The following is a 15,961-nucleotide window of genomic DNA, read 5'->3' on the forward strand; positions in this document are numbered from 1 at the left end:
CCTAGTCTTCCACCATCAAGACTCCGTCTGGGTGCCTCTCTGATGACCTCCTCTCTGCCTTTGCTGTATACGCTACCTTTTACTCAATAAAGACAAAAGAGCTACCTTAAGTCATCGTTGTGCCTGTTTATTATTTTCAACACTTCTAAAAACATTGATGCCCAACATTATATACAGTAGTTATATACAGTAGCTCATCTTTTACTTACATACTTATTTATTTCAATACCCATACACTCATGCAGATAATTAATACTCAGCAGATTTCTACAAAATTATCAATTCATAGAGATGATGGTCATTAGCCATCACTATTTCTGCATTTGTCACAGGGACAGGCAACAACAAAGAAAACAATGCCACACTGTGCATGCTTTAGTGATCTAAAATTGTGGGCCTATAAGATTTCAGTAAAATTAGATGAACAGTTAAACTTTTAAATCTGAGCTTGTAAAGACCCTGGAGTATTGTACTGAAATGACAATAACTTGGCTTGCCTACAACTACCAGTAAATTTTGTCATAAGAGTAAGAATTGATAATTTACTAAGCTATATCTTAGAACTTTTGCTAATCAGTATGAGCATGTAAACAGTGGACGAATAATTTATTTGCAGATTTTCTTGTGACAGGTGACAGATCAGCTAACATTTCTCATATCCAAATATGATTGCATGGACTCCTAACCATGTAATGCATATTTGTTTCAGTTGCCTGAAAAGGAACTAGCCTGGAATTCACTCATTTTCATTGACAATGCTATTTTACGCCAGACTATCTTGCTTGTTGTTAAGCTTAATGGGGGGCTATTGCCTAAGTTAGGCTGTCTGTATTGAGATGTTTTAATAGTGGTTTCATTTCACAATAGTAACAAACAATGCCGAGGCTTTGGCCAAAAACTATCGTCACCTGGATGTCACCAATGAGGGCAGGTCAGTGAGACGCAGATGCTGCTCTGCAGAGCGCTCGATTTGCTTGTGTTAACTGTGGTGGCCGTGACAGGGGAAGTCGAAGAGGGAGGGGCAGGGGCTCGTGTGGTCTCGCAGAATTAGAACTCAAATGCAGTTGTCAGGCATTACAACATGCTTTTAACTGAGAATCGATGCCATGGGCCAAATTTCAAAAGTAAAATATAAAATTAGCAAAAGAAACAGAAAAAAAAATGTCTCGCAAAAAGGGCACTTATCTTGTCAGAGGCCAAAAGGGCAGGTACTTCAGCACCACCTGAGGTCTATCTGTACATGTGCTTGTGGCTTGTAAACCCTAATAAATATGGGATTGCCTCAGTAAATTAAGATGAATGCCCAAAATGTTTAAATATGTACTCAAGGAATAAACTAAATAATGGTCTGGGAAAGTCAGTTATTGTGTCAGCACATGTATGAATGTAGACAAAACAAAATAACTGCAAAATAACAACACTCACAACTAAAGACACCAATGCAAGTCAAATAATCATGAAACACTATTAACAAAGGACAACAAAATACAACCAAAAAGCACAAGCCCAAGGAGCCAACAACCAGGATAAAATGAATCCTGCCAGGTTAACTTCGTAGCCCCGTCCACAAACTGGTCCTGGAAAACACGCAGTGGGTATGTCACACCTTGTTTATGTGATGGGAAAATACCATGTTAAAATGGAAAAAAAGTTATTTGATAAGTAATTCTAAGTTCAAAGAGATATTTATCAGATTAGGTTTGTAGCCACAATAGATAATTATGTCTTATAAACAATGCAGAACTCCTTGATGTGATATCCTTTCTGTGCGAGAAAAAAAACAGATGAACTACTGTGAGATAAAGTGTTAGTAAGTTATATAGCTGATAGATATGCCTATCAGACATACACAAGGTCAACATTCACTCTATTTTCCTTCCTCATGAACCATCTTGATGAAAATATTAGTACTCTTTCATGACTAATCCTCTCAGTTCCTCTATATTTTGTGATGAATGTCAAAAACCCAGTCCCTGTTTCACCATTAAGCAAGTTTATGGCCCTCTTTGACTCAGCTGGGCAGGGGAACATTTCTGATGTGTGAAGAAAGACACTATATACTTTTGTATATTGAGTGAAGTAAGTATTATTAAGCACTATTGATTAAATTCATTTACAACTCCACATGTGTCTTGGTAATAACTTAATAAGTAAACTCAAACTCATGTTTGAATCAGCTTTTACTATACGTTGCAAAAAGTGGGTCAGTGAGACAGAGACTCAATGTTACCTTACCTCCCTAGCTGTCACTGTCTGCTGTTCGTGTTCTCACTGGGAGGTGGGGGTAAAATCAAGACAGAGTACTTTAGATATCACTTGAAAAAAATATGTTGTAGGGTGCCTAAAATGTTTAACATAAATACTCACCATATTGTCCATATTTACGTCTTTTACGAAAGCAGGGGATAAGCACAGTTGTAACAAACAGCATATGGAGAATCACTACAACACACCAAATAACAGCAGTAGAAGCAACTGATCTTTCACAGTCATAACAGTTTCCATCTGTAAACAGAACAAATACATCACAGGAAAGGAGATGTTAGATATAATAAGCACATTAGACATGCCTCATACAGCTCAAGGCATTGTTTTTCAAAAGCATCCTAAGTCTAAGATGATTCCAGAAATGCTATCTGTCAGATTTTTCCCAAAGCATCTTAAATCTAGAAGTTCTTAACTACCCCAGATTTACAACTGGCTCAGATTTCTATTTGAAGGAGAAGTCCATTGATTTAGCCATGTATAACTGCAAACTTCAGACAGAGGGATGGAGGCTGTTGACCAGTGTTCATTGTTTTATATGAGATTTATAGGCAGTTCACTGAAGCCAAAAGACAAACACATGTGCTAAATGTCAGTATGATTTCAACTTATGTGAGGGCTTTGTTATCAGAGCACTGCCAATTCAACATGGCATAAATCCTCTGGTTTAACTTGGAGGAATTTTATTTGCTAATTCTAACTTTGAACAGTATGTACAGTCAGTTTGATCTGACTGATATGATTTGCTGATTTGATTAGCCTTTACTTGGTAACTGGCTAAACTGATGATCTGCTAATCTACTTGGTAACTGGCTAAGCTGATGACGATCTCCATTTATTGCAAAAACAAAAGCAATGATTACAGTTTTCTCGGTTTCCACCTCACCTAGCCAAGATGTGAATTTTCATTTTCATTTTCCTTTTACCGGTTTACCAGTTGCATAATCTGAACTTGGTTTTTATAAAGCAGTCTCTTCCACCAACACAGGAACAATCACATTCTCTTTTGAAAGAACAACATTTTAGGACTTGATAAAGACATATCGATAAGGACACTTTTCAAGCTTAGGGGCTTTGTGGTATCTAAGGCACTGACCATGAGATACGATGGTGTGATTATACTATATTGATTTTAAAATATTTTCCAGCACAATAAAATGGATTAGGAGGGCACCTATTTTAATTGGGTGCAAATTAATTAATTAAATGTGTTTGTTGCATTCAAACAGCATTCATCAACAGGGTAAATCTTTGTGAGGGGGGCTAGTTTCTAAATATGTGAAATGATTCTGATATTCTTTACCCCATGCAATCTTAACTGTTTCTTTCATGGTCCTGTGGTTCGTGATGCAGTAATATTACAAAATTTCATACTTAGGTATGTCACTACTCATCCTCAGCTGTGGATACTGTTAGGCCATTTGTTCCTGAGAACTGTTTGAAACACAGGAGTGAGCAATATACACCTGATGTTACCTGTAAACAGTCATTGCATATTCTAATGTACCTCTGTCTCCTAGTGTTTGTCTACCATTTACTTGCTATTCCCCATCTCTGCCTCCAGGACACAAGACATCCTGCTGTCACACTGGTCAACATATTGGGGTTTAAGGGTAAAATTAATTCAATGAATAGGAAATGTCAGCACATCGGAGTTTAGCATCATTTTAATAGTCTCAATGTGAGGAGTACAAAGGTCTCAGTTATAAAGCAATAGGATAAGTTTTTATAAGGTTTTTAGAAACCTGGGAAACTACTATTTCTACTTGAGCCTGGGGGCACAAAAGGCAGCTCCAGGATCCTCTCTCTTTCCTAAGGGCCTCAGAGGTGTTAATTCACTATACATGCAAATTTCCATTTCGCCGGCAACTTCTTTGTGCTGGATGGGTATTTAAGGGAAAGAGTCAAAGTTGCGTATTGAGCTTTTTCTGTATACAGAACTCCCACACATATCCTTGTGTGTAGTCACTCTTGCAAGGTATGATAAATCTTTAACTTGTGGTTTTACTTTTAGTTTCTCCCATATTTATTGATTTACTTGCATTAAATCTTTGCGCTTTGATTTCTAATTTGGTCTAGTGTTCGGCAGTTTGAATATTTCATTGGATTTATACAGTATTTTGTTTATTCCTGGCATTATAATAAATTGTTAATTGTTAATCTATGTATTGCCTCTTTTGAAGTTACTAATTTCAGTTGTTTCATGGAGTTTGATCATTAGGCAGCAAGTAAGCAGGATTAATTCTAGATCAAAGCAGAGTTGGGTGATGGTCTAAAACACACAAGCTACTGACCATGCTAGACTAATCACCTGTTTAATTATACTGAAAAGGTTATTCCCTTAGTCCCTGACCTCAACTGAGTAGTCGTCTGTCAGTCCCTGAACTAATTAGTACAATTATACTGAACAGGTTATTCCCTCAGTACCTGACCTAAATTGAATGGTCGTCCTTCAGTCCCTGAACTAAACAGACTGCTGGCTGGTTGCGTAAACTCAGAACTTAAACTTTGCGTAAAGTCCTTGGCGAATGAGTAGTACATTCACAAAGAGGCATAACATTATTAATATCACTCTGATAAATTTTAGCCAATAAATAATAAATGCAGTCAGATCAGTTAAGGGGCAGCTTTAATCATATAAGCATTCTCAGAAGGACGCTGGATAAGACAATCAAACATTAAACCTTCGGCCGTTAGATTGGTTACCGTCTCTGGGCCAGCAAGGGCTTCCCTACAATACACATTGTGATTTTAGCTGCTAACTAAATCTCTGGAATATCTCAGAATAATGCTTGAAACTTAATTTTGCCTGACACAATTTCTGGTACTCTTTACCAAAGATAATCAAAAGTTGTTAGGCTATGTGCAATTTTGTTTGGCTATGTACAATTGAGACTGGTTTCGTCAGTTCAAGCATGATGAAAAATGTATGGTAATAGCATATGACTGGAAGTATATTGCAGGTTGTGGCAGATAATAATTACCCCAAATAGCAATTTGTGGTTGGTCCAGGGTCCTGTGGTTCACCGAACAGTCATAATCTGCTTTTTCAGACTCAGGGATCTCCACACTCTTCCTCAGCTGGTAGGTTCCATCTCCGTTTGGCATGACATTCTGGGGTTCTGTCTCATCCAGTCGAATACGGTTCTTTCTGATGAGCAGTGTAATATCTTTGGGGTAGAAGCCAGTGGCCATACAGGTCAGGATCAGCTTCTCTGGTGATTTAGCTTTCTTTGCAAAAGCATAAACCTCAGGAGGAGCTGAAGAGAGAGGAAGAAAAAACATTATTGCTAGAAACACCAGATTTTTTTTTTATTTTTAAATTTTTGTATTTAAAATGTACAATTAAGTCCAAAATTATTCATACCTATGCCAAATTTGGATTTACAGGGAATTTTATTTGACCAATAGGTTTCATCTGGCTGAAAATGACATACACAAGTGACAAAAGATGGTAAGACATTGTGTCAGAGATTGTACTTTTAGATTATGCTTTGCACTGTGGCCACTGGCACTTGAAGACACTTGGATTACAGCCTTTCCCCGTCTTGTGAGCAGCCACAATGTGCAACCGGAGGTCCTCACTAAGCTCTTTGGTTTTACTCATGACTTGCCATTGACCAGTAACTGACTAGAGAACTACTGCATGAGCTGTTCTCAATTTATAGATGATTAGAATGTTCTAGAACATGGTAAAAAAAATTTAGCAGGACCATTTGGAATGGTATAGAGGCTTGCATTTTCTCAACTTTGCAACAACTCCAAGGGGTATGAATAATTTTGGATGTGGCATTTTTAGTTAAAATGTAAAAAAAAAACCCAGAAATAGTTAAAATTGATCATTAACATCTCTGACACAATGTCTTACCATTTTTTGTCACTTGTGTATGTCATTTCCAGCTAGATGAAAACTATTGGTCGCATAACAATTCACTATAAATCCAAATTTGGCATGGGTATGAATAATTTTGGACTCAACTATACGTGCTATAGCAACCACATTCTCTTCCTTCAGTGACTTTTCCTATATATTTCTGTTTTAGGTTCTTTCATTTTTGCATTTCAAATATAACATTATCAGCTGAAAAATATTACAAAGAATCATGTATGAATTGTGCTCTTTCTCTGCTCCAGAGCCAGTAAAAACTTGCCATTCACTTACAAACCTCTTTCTCTCTCTTCTTGTTTACTGAATATTTTTCATCACAAATTCCAGTTGTGTACTCTTACTGGTAAAGCAGTCTGTGTTTGGATGAAAAGGAAAAAAAAGTGTAGACAAATGCTGAAAGTAACATCTAAAGTATAATGTACTCACAATGTTTCTTGAGGTCCTTTTCACCATAAATCATGAACTTGGAGAGCCAGTACACACATTCCTTCTCAAGGTAACCCTTAGTGTACTGGTTGAGAATGGGCACATCTTCCCACTTCCTTTTGGTGGGAAGGGCCTGAGGAACTGGGGCCACCCACTGCATAGTGTCCAAGTTAAAAGACAGGAAGTCTTCACCATCATAACTGTACTGACTAACACCACTCACAAATCTTACTGATCCATCAGAGTGTGTCTCAGCCTCACAGCCGTGTCTCCACTGAAAGACATGAAGATCTGAAATTGAGAAAAGTTTCATTCTTAATGTCAAATGCCCCAACTTGGATAAGATTAAGTTTCTGTGAGTGCACACACACACTGTGAACAGTGAATTTTTCCTCTGCATTTAACCCATCCAACACACCAGTAGTGAACACACACACCAGACGCAGGAGCAGTGGGCAGCATTCCTTGGGGAGTGCTGGGGTTAAGTGCCTTGCTCAAGGGTTGGGCATGGGAATCGAACCGGCAACCCTCCAGTCACAAGCCTGGTTCTCTAACCTTTAGACCATGGCTGCCCCCACTAGACCATGGCTGCCCCCAACGGCTGCCCCCAACGGCTGCATACTATGCTTTAAAAACATGAAGGTGGCACACGATTAGACAGAAAATGAAGCGCTTTTGCTTTTCATTTCATCACACACAAAAAAGTTCTTGGCAGGGTTTCCTAAAAATGTTGAATCTCAAGAATTTAGCAAGCCACATTACCAATGTACAGTTATGAATGTAAACTGTCTGGATGTTGGTAATGTACCAAGGAATTTTATAAACCTTTCCAAAGATTCTTTGCAAGTCAGTGTCAGTATTAATTTCACTGACAAAAATAAGATGAAAATTCTTAACAAGAATGATGATGATGACAGCCACATCTGTCAAATTCTTTTTGCTAAAATGTCAAACAATATGTAGGTGCACAACCCCTCTGTTTAGGGTATATATCTTACCTGTTCCATTTAGAGGTATGATCCTTTAAATTATATTTAATACATAAATCATAAATCTTTTCAAAGAATGAGACAACTGTGTTTGTGCAAAGCCTGAGACTTTGGGTAATGGACTATTAAAATACTACTGGCTGCATAGCCTTTAATGAAACTGTGACTAGTCAGTTATAGTAACTATGTAACAATGAAATTATGAAAATAAATGTAAAAAAAAATATAAGGACCTCATCAGACTTTTTGGCAGCTGGAAGTCTCAACCCCAAAAAACAGAATTCCGCCCCACTGGAAAAATCAAACCAAAACGGAAGTCCTGCTGACCAAGGGTCGTCAATGACCCAGTATCTGCTCTTTTTTTATTGCTCCTATTTCCCTCTTTGATTTTGAAATGATCCAAGGGGGTATGTTCTGAATAACATATGAGTGGTCTAGGGACTCCTACACCACAAGTATACAGTCACTTTGGCATCCAGCTGTGCTCAATGATAAAATCATGCAATCACAAACAGTCGGTTTTGTCAGTGGCCTAATCTTAGGCAGAAGTTTAACGGTCAGTTGTATCAGTGAGTGATATAACAATGTTGCTTGTCTTTTTACCCCCCCCCCTCCTCAAAATAATACTGAAATGGTTCAAAGTCTGGTACCACACGTAAAAAAGGTTTTCTAAAAAGTGGCAATGCTGTGTGTGTGTGTGTGTGTGTGTGTGTGTGTGTGTGTGTGTTCTTCACATGCATGTGAGAAAAGGACAGAAAAAAAACACAGTCAACGCTCCTGTGGTTACAACTGAGGGACTTTAAGGGAAGCTTATGCTCTGGTTAAGACTGAATCAAGGATGGACAAAGACACAATGGTAAATACCAGATGCGTCTAAGTATGACAAAAAACAGCTCAAAATATGTTGATAGTATTTAAAAACATTGGAGTACTACTTTGGCTAAGTACTATATTTTTTCGTTTCACATAGTGTAGCAAAACGTTTAGCCTATAACCTGTTAATCAAACGAGATGAGTGAAAAGAGAAATGATCATCATGTTCAACCTGACATCAGACATTGCAAATGAAGTTGAATAAGCATGCTGCTTGAGATGCAAATGCAACCTGAATTAAGTGATGCTCCCTCATGTGACGGTCCTGAGTTGACCCCCCCCCCCCCCCACCCCCTTGGAACTGATGAATGAACATTGTTCACCTCAAAGTTTTTTATTAAAATATGTATGATCATAAATTTGGTCAATAAAAGCTAACTCCCCCCCCCTGAAAGTACATTGTGTTTGATCTGCTCTGTTCACTATCCACGTAATTTGTCCACTCAGTTTGTGCAGTATGGTACTAAAGCATAAGATAACTACTTTAAAAAAACAAACAAACAAACAAAAAACAAACAAACAACAACAAAACAAAGTGAAGAAACAGAAGGATTGGGTGTTTGTTGTATTGTGGTTTGTGTGAAAAAGACATATAATTCCATATGTGTGTGTTATTTGTGTGTGTATGAGATAATGATAAGAAGACACAGAGCACAGGACCCTGCCTTACAATTTTTTGGCCTTCTGCCAAAAAAACAAAATTTCTCCAGCAATAATCACACTAGAAAACTTCACATTTTCCTAAACTGCATGCAAAAATGCATGTCACTTATTTGTGGTAAACAACGATAGCCGTGCTTGTTTCACCATCAACTTTGCTCACCTCTAACAAGAAAATTTAAATGATGAAAAGGCTGAGAGAGCAGGAGTGTATGATGGCAGAATATCAGCTATATCTCTGAGATATACAGCCTCTGAAAACAAAAACATATAATTTGTTGATGTGTGCTTACTTTATCAGTTTCGCCTTTCCACAAAAGAGTTCATGGTAGGACACCCAACCACCATCAGTCAGGACTTTGGACTGCTCAGTAAGTGCTTTGGGCCAATAAAATATGTCTGGTGTTTTTCAGATTGCAGCACTACAATCTTGATATATCAAAACCTTTCTGAAAAGCAAACAAGAGGACTATACAATGCCATCAACATACTGCAATCTCTTCATCCTGACAGATTTTTTTATCATCGCCAGGGACTTCAACCAAGTAAATTTAAAAACTGTATTACCCAAACTCTACCAACATGTTGAGTTTCCAACCAGAAGACTTAATACACTGGATGTGGTCTACACAAACATAAAGGCCTCATACAAAGCCACCCCGCGCCCCCACCAAGGACTTTCTGACCTACACAGGGGTGAGGGGTGGCACTGTAATGCTCACTCCAGCATACAAACCACTGCTGAAGAGGGCAAATCCTGTGACTAAACAGGTCAGAGTACAGCCACTGAAGCTCTACATGACTGCTTTGAGCGTACAGACTGGAACATCTTAAGAGAGGTGGCGGTCAGCCACTATCACACAGACATTGAGAAGTATGCTCCCTCAGAGACTGGATACATCAGCAAATGCACTGAAGATCTCAGTTATGAAAACCATCACCACAAATGCCGACCAAAAACCATGGTTTACAGCAGAAGTTCACAAACTGTTGAAAACCTGGGATGCTGCTTTCAGAGTGGGAGATGATGCAGAGCAAAGAGCAGCAAGAAGCACAGAGAGTCAATCACCACTTCACCTGCTATCGAGACACATGCCTCTCTACCAGACGCACTCAACGCCTTCTACAGCAGGTTTTAGGCCCAGAACACTGAGCCGGCAAGGAAAACCAACCCCAAAGCTCTCCCTGTCCCTGGTATAGAGGTAAAAACAGTCGACTGTAAAGGGACTACTCTTTAGTTGGCTGCCAGACGCCTTCCAGGAGCATCACAGAGAAAGAGAGAGAGAGGAGAAGAAGGAAAAAATAAAGAGAATAGTCTAGTCTACACTAGGTCATGTTTACCACTATCAGACCGGCATATGTGTCTAGTAGTGCCTAGATTCACATGCAGCCTGTCACGGCTAGCTCTAATTTCAGGGCAGTAACCATACAGCATTCAAAAATTCAAAGCAATAAAATGAAAACAGATTACAGAAAATTACAACACCTATGTCCAGTAATTAAATGTATTTTCAGGTTTTTAAAGGTCCATGTTGAGAAGGGTCATAAAGGTTGGTCTGGTGGAAATGTCAAATGCGTGGTGGAAGAGTAACAATATGTATTGTACAACAGCAAAAAAAGAAAAGACAAAAAACCCAATGGTAACAATCAACACAGAACACAGAACGTCTAACACAGAACACAATACATGAATTTACGGATTCACTTCACAGGTCTTATTTACATATACGCATAGGGCAGAACTGAATGTTCTTTTCCCATGAAGAAATAAGTGAGAGAGAGAACCAAAAAAACAAAAAGAAAAAAGAGAAGCGACCTCCACAACGTTTGTCACTCTTACACTGGACTCTCCATGAAGAATCCACATATCCCACCAAATAGTATCCGCAATGAATGAAATGGTTGCCAATCATGCAAACCGAATTACCAACGGAGGGAGAGTAACAGATAGGAGAGTTTAAGACAGAGGGGATTATAGTAAAGGGAAAGTGATAGGAAAGGAGAGTGCATTAGAAAATAGAAAGCAAGTTATTTAGCGTTTTATAAAAATGATAAGCATGACATGGTGAAGGGTCCGTGTCGAACGCTACACCGGCCAGCGTGAGGAAGATGTTCTCCAGCGTTGATCCACGCAAGGCTGCGGGACCTGACAACATACCAGGTCGAGTGCTCAAAGCCTGTGTGGACCAGCTGACTGACGTCCTAATGGACATCTTCAACACCTCCCTGAGCCAGGCTCTCATCCCTCAGCGCTTCAAGGCCACCACCATCAGACCTCTGCCGAAGAAGGCAGCAGTGGCAGAGCTAAGCAGCTACCTCCCACTAGCATTTACTCCAATCATCGTGAAGTGCTTTGAGCGGCCAGTCCTGAAACACATCAAGACCCAACTCCAACCCCCCACACTGGATCCACTGCAGATCTACAGACGACATGATCTCGCAGCCACTTTACCTGGCCCTGACCCACCTGGATCAATGAAATACCCACATGAGAATGCTGTTCATTGACTTCAGTTCAGCATTCAATACCATCATCACTCAGCAACTGACTGCTAAGCTCGGCCTGCTGGGGCTCAATACCTCCATCTGCAACTGGATTCTGGACTTCCTCACTGGGAGGCCCCAGACAGCACAGATCGGCAGCAACAGCTCTAGCACCATCACACTAAGCACTGGTGCCCCTCAGGGGTGTGTGCTGAGCCTACTGCTGTTCATTCTGCTGACTCACAACTGCACCTCCAGCTCCAGTGTGAACCACATCATCAAGTTTGCCGATGACACCCCCGCAGTGGGGCTCATCAGCAACAATGATGACACGTTGTACAGAGAGGAAGGGCAAAGGCTGGCAGACGGGTGTAAGGACAACAATCTGTCTCTAATGTTGAGAAGACCAGAGAGATGATTGTTGACTTCAGATGGTCCAGCGCTGACCACTCCCCACTCAGCATCAATGGTGCCACGGTGGAGCGAGTGAAGAGCGCCAAGATCCTATGTGTTCACATCGCAGAGGACCTCTCCTGGACCACCAACACCAGTTTTCTGTTCAAGAGAGCCCAGCAGCGTCTGTACTTTCTCTGCCAGGTGAAGGTGCACCTTCCCCACACCCATCCTGATAACCTTCCACAGGTGCATCATTGAGAGCGGATCATCGGCTCCTGTCTCCCCTGCCTACAGGATATATTCACCTCCCAGGCCATCTGCAATGCCACCAGCATTGTGGCTGACTCTTCTTCCCACACCTCCCATGGACTGTTCACCCCCTCACATCTGGAAGAAAGGTTCTGCAGCATCAGGAGCAAGTCTGCCAGAATGCACAATAGTTTCTTCCCCAAAGCAGTCTGGCTCCTTAACACCATGCTGCCCCCATCCTCCCTTGTCTCTACTCTTCACACCCTGCTTCACACCCTCAGACAGGCCCAGGTCACCTAAGAGAGAGCAGTTCAGTGCGACTGAAAGACCTCTAGCTGAGAAGAGAGAAATTTCATCTTCAGATGGTTTACAAGGAGCAAACAGAGCAGCGCCGCCAGGATCTCACTAAACAGATCAACTGAAAATAATGGGGCTCAGTAAATATATAATGTCTGTTCAGCCATTATATTCTTCCTTCTAGTTAAATGTGCAAGTTTTCCTTTTCTGGCATTTCTTAATTTTGATGCATGTTCTCTTTCTTCTCTCTCTGTGCCTGTGTTTGAGGGGCTAAACCTGACTCCCTCCTCTACATTTGTCTTCATAATATCAGCCATGTTTGTTCACTGTCATCCAAACAATCCAGTAATCCACTCCTATAGCAGATTTTCTTTAGAACTGAATCCTCAGTTTCTCGGTTTACAATATCAGGGCACAGCTTTAGATAGAGGAGTAGAGAGGGGAGTACATACCGTGCTCTCAAACAATCAGGCCATGTGCTCATCAGCATCCATCCAGCTCTCCATCTCTAGTTCAACAAACCCAATCTCTGCTGTTGGAATTCTTTGCTTACTTGTTGGAAGTAGTCTTTGACTTTTTGGAAGTAGTCTTTGACTTGTTAGTTATTTCCTTTCCTATTGATAACCACTATGGTGGCTGAGCAAAAATGTCCGACTCAATACAGTCCCAAAACAGTCCAAGGTCAACAGAAAGATGTTGTTCAGGAAATAAAGAAATATTTATTAACAAAAGATAAGGCAGCTGTGGTCTAAAGGTTAGAGAGGCGAGACTGGTATCGAAAGCCCCAGGAAAATGCGGGCAGGGGTGGTGAATGAACAGCGCGGCTGAGGTGTCCTTGAGCAAGGCACCTAAGCCCCAACTGCTCCCCGGGTGCTGCGCTGCTGCTGCCCACTGCTCAGTGTGTGTGTGTGTGTGTGTGTGTGTGTGTGTGTGTGTGTGTGTGTGTGTGTGTGCTTGCATGTTCATCATCACTACCTTGGATGGGTCAAATGCAGAGGTCAAATTTCCCCATTGTGTGAACAAATAAAGTAAACTTAAACTTAAAAGAACACAACACTCAGGAACTCAAAACTGAAATGAAAAGGAGGATTGCTAAAATAAATGAAGGATGAACTGAAACAAAGCAGGAGCAGTGTCTGTGGCAGCCTGGGCCTGAGGATGTGAGGTCAAAGACCAAAGGTCTGACTCTCATCATTCACTGGAGAACAAACTAGGAGTCATCAAGACAGTGCACCACTGAGTCGACAGTGCCCCACTGACACAGTGGCCAGGGAACAGGAGAAATTCCACATTAAGCAGGCCCTGGGTAAATGTTGTTATTCTGACTGGGCATCTGTCAAAGCCAGGAAGACGCCCAAAGTGCACCAGCCTATTGAAGAGAGGAGAAGGACAGCCGCTGTCTAAGTGTAAATCAATGGGGATTCTGTACATGGCGGGAACGTCGGGATGGCTTTGAAAGCAACCGCGTCTCCGTCGCTTTCAAACCCCAAAACACATTGCACCAGAAATTAGTCCACCCCAAGGATCAGGTCCCTGACACAAACAGAGTAACATAGTGGATGCTGTTAAGTGCATGAAGGATTGCTGTGAATTGTACTTTGGGGAAACCAAACAGCCACTGGCAAAGCGGATGGCACAATACAGTAGAGCTACCTCGTCAGGCCAGGACTCTGTGGTTTACACCCACCGGCCAGTGGCCACTCTTTCAAGGATGAGGATGTGCCCATGCTTGATAGGGAGGAACGCTGGTTTGAACGGGGAGTCAAAGAGGCCATCTATGTGAAGAGGGAGTGACCATCCCTGAACCGAGGAGAGGATCGATCTTTCGCCATCTTACAATGCTGTGATAGCAGCTATTTCTGAATCCTCTGTGAATAATACACGTGGCCATTGTAATTAGTGGTCATAGGAACTGGCATATGAGACCGATCGCCAGTTTCATTTTTATGCAGTTGGGCTGTTTATCAGACTGGGGATACTTGCAGTCAGTTGAGACTGACGAAGTCACTTAGATGAGTGATGAAACATGTCTCCCACTAAAATTTGTCTCCAGATGAACTGATTCAACCTTCTGGCATAAAGAATGTACAAAAGACCTCTTACCTGATGGACTGTGGTTCATACGATCCATTAGAATGTGGATATTGACTTTAAACCACTGTTCTTTACTCTTTCGTGACTGAGTGCCTTTCTCCCAGTAGTCAGCTGTCAGACTCTCTTTCATCCAGTGTTGTCTTGGAATCCTGACCTTGTCCTGACTGTTGTAGTAGTCAATCTCTCTGTCATCAAGCAGGCCCATAGCAGTGAACTCATGGATTCCAGGAAGAGAGACAGGTTTGGAGAGGGCGGTGTATATGCAGTATAAAGAGTGTCTCTCTGATTAGGAGAAACAAGAAAAGGGCAAGACAATAAAATAATTAAATAAAATAAAATAAATAAATAAATAATATGTGCATAATATGTGCATTCTGTGTATTATGTGTACTCTGATTTCAGTGTGTGAATCGTGTATAATTTGTTGTAAATATTCAATGTTTACTATTATACCAGAAATTAGAAATTTAAGTCCAAAAAGCATGCAAGGTAAGGTAAATGCAAAAATCTTAACATTTATTTATCAGCTGGGAAAGGTGCACTGAGGCAAATTATTTACTCTGTGTATGCTAATTCCTGATTCATTCTGTCATACATTCATTGATTAAATCCTCTTAATTTATGAGACATAGACAGATGCATGGAATGAGTGATAGATAGATAGACAGATAGATAGATAGATAGATAGATAGACTTGTGTAGAAATCAGCTAGAATGATTTCGTACTAGTCCTTAAACTACTAAGTAAATCTAACTGCATGTTCCTGGCAATTTTTTTTGTCATTTTCTGCCTTCAATTCACCTACTTTTGAGGGATACTGCTTCATTCTTACGGTTACCGTATACCGCGCGATCCATACAAATCTTAAGCTATCTATAGACGCTGGCCTGTGGTTTACGTTTTGCCAAATTTCCACGCTAGAAGTAAATATATTAGATTCGTTCATCATGTGTAGCCTGAATAGATCACACACGTCAAGAACCGTGAGAGATCAGAGATGACACACAGGCAAAAGACTAAAAAGTTGATCGGCCTGCTATCAAATAATGTTTAGGTTTGATCTTTGCATCAACTCATTGGTCTAACAGAATGACGTTTTGCGTTGTACATTGGTTTTCAAGTTATACAAATAAAAAATTTAAATTTGTTGCCGCGGACAGAACGCAAATTAAGCGATTAAACATAAACTTTTAGCCTGGAAGCTTAGTTCTACTCTCACTATTACACCTTGTTCAATTTAAGATCGCCACTTACCGCTCAAAACCTTCGGTGACACACTGCATAGTAATAAAAACAAAACTGTCTGACATTCCATTATTAGAGGTATCATGAAGTATA

General features: G+C 40.5%; 1 protein-coding gene across 1 annotated transcript in view; it reads right to left on the reverse strand.

The window, feature by feature from the left end:
* Nucleotides 1–15,382, reverse strand: part of LOC115825426 (major histocompatibility complex class I-related gene protein-like) — a 30,985-nt gene extending 15,603 nt beyond the window's left edge. The window contains exons 1-4 of the mRNA XM_030789259.1: nucleotides 15,349–15,382; nucleotides 14,632–14,904; nucleotides 6,581–6,871; nucleotides 5,250–5,525 (exon numbers count right to left, since the gene is read on the reverse strand). Coding sequence (XP_030645119.1) covers nucleotides 5,250–5,525; nucleotides 6,581–6,871; nucleotides 14,632–14,904; nucleotides 15,349–15,382 — 874 coding nt within the window. The remainder of the gene's footprint in view (nucleotides 1–5,249; nucleotides 5,526–6,580; nucleotides 6,872–14,631; nucleotides 14,905–15,348) is intronic.
* Between the last annotated feature and the right edge of the window lie 579 nt (nucleotides 15,383–15,961).

This window comes from Chanos chanos, chromosome 12, assembly GCF_902362185.1.
Source record: "Chanos chanos chromosome 12, fChaCha1.1, whole genome shotgun sequence".
Lineage (NCBI taxonomy): Eukaryota > Metazoa > Chordata > Actinopteri > Gonorynchiformes > Chanidae > Chanos > Chanos chanos.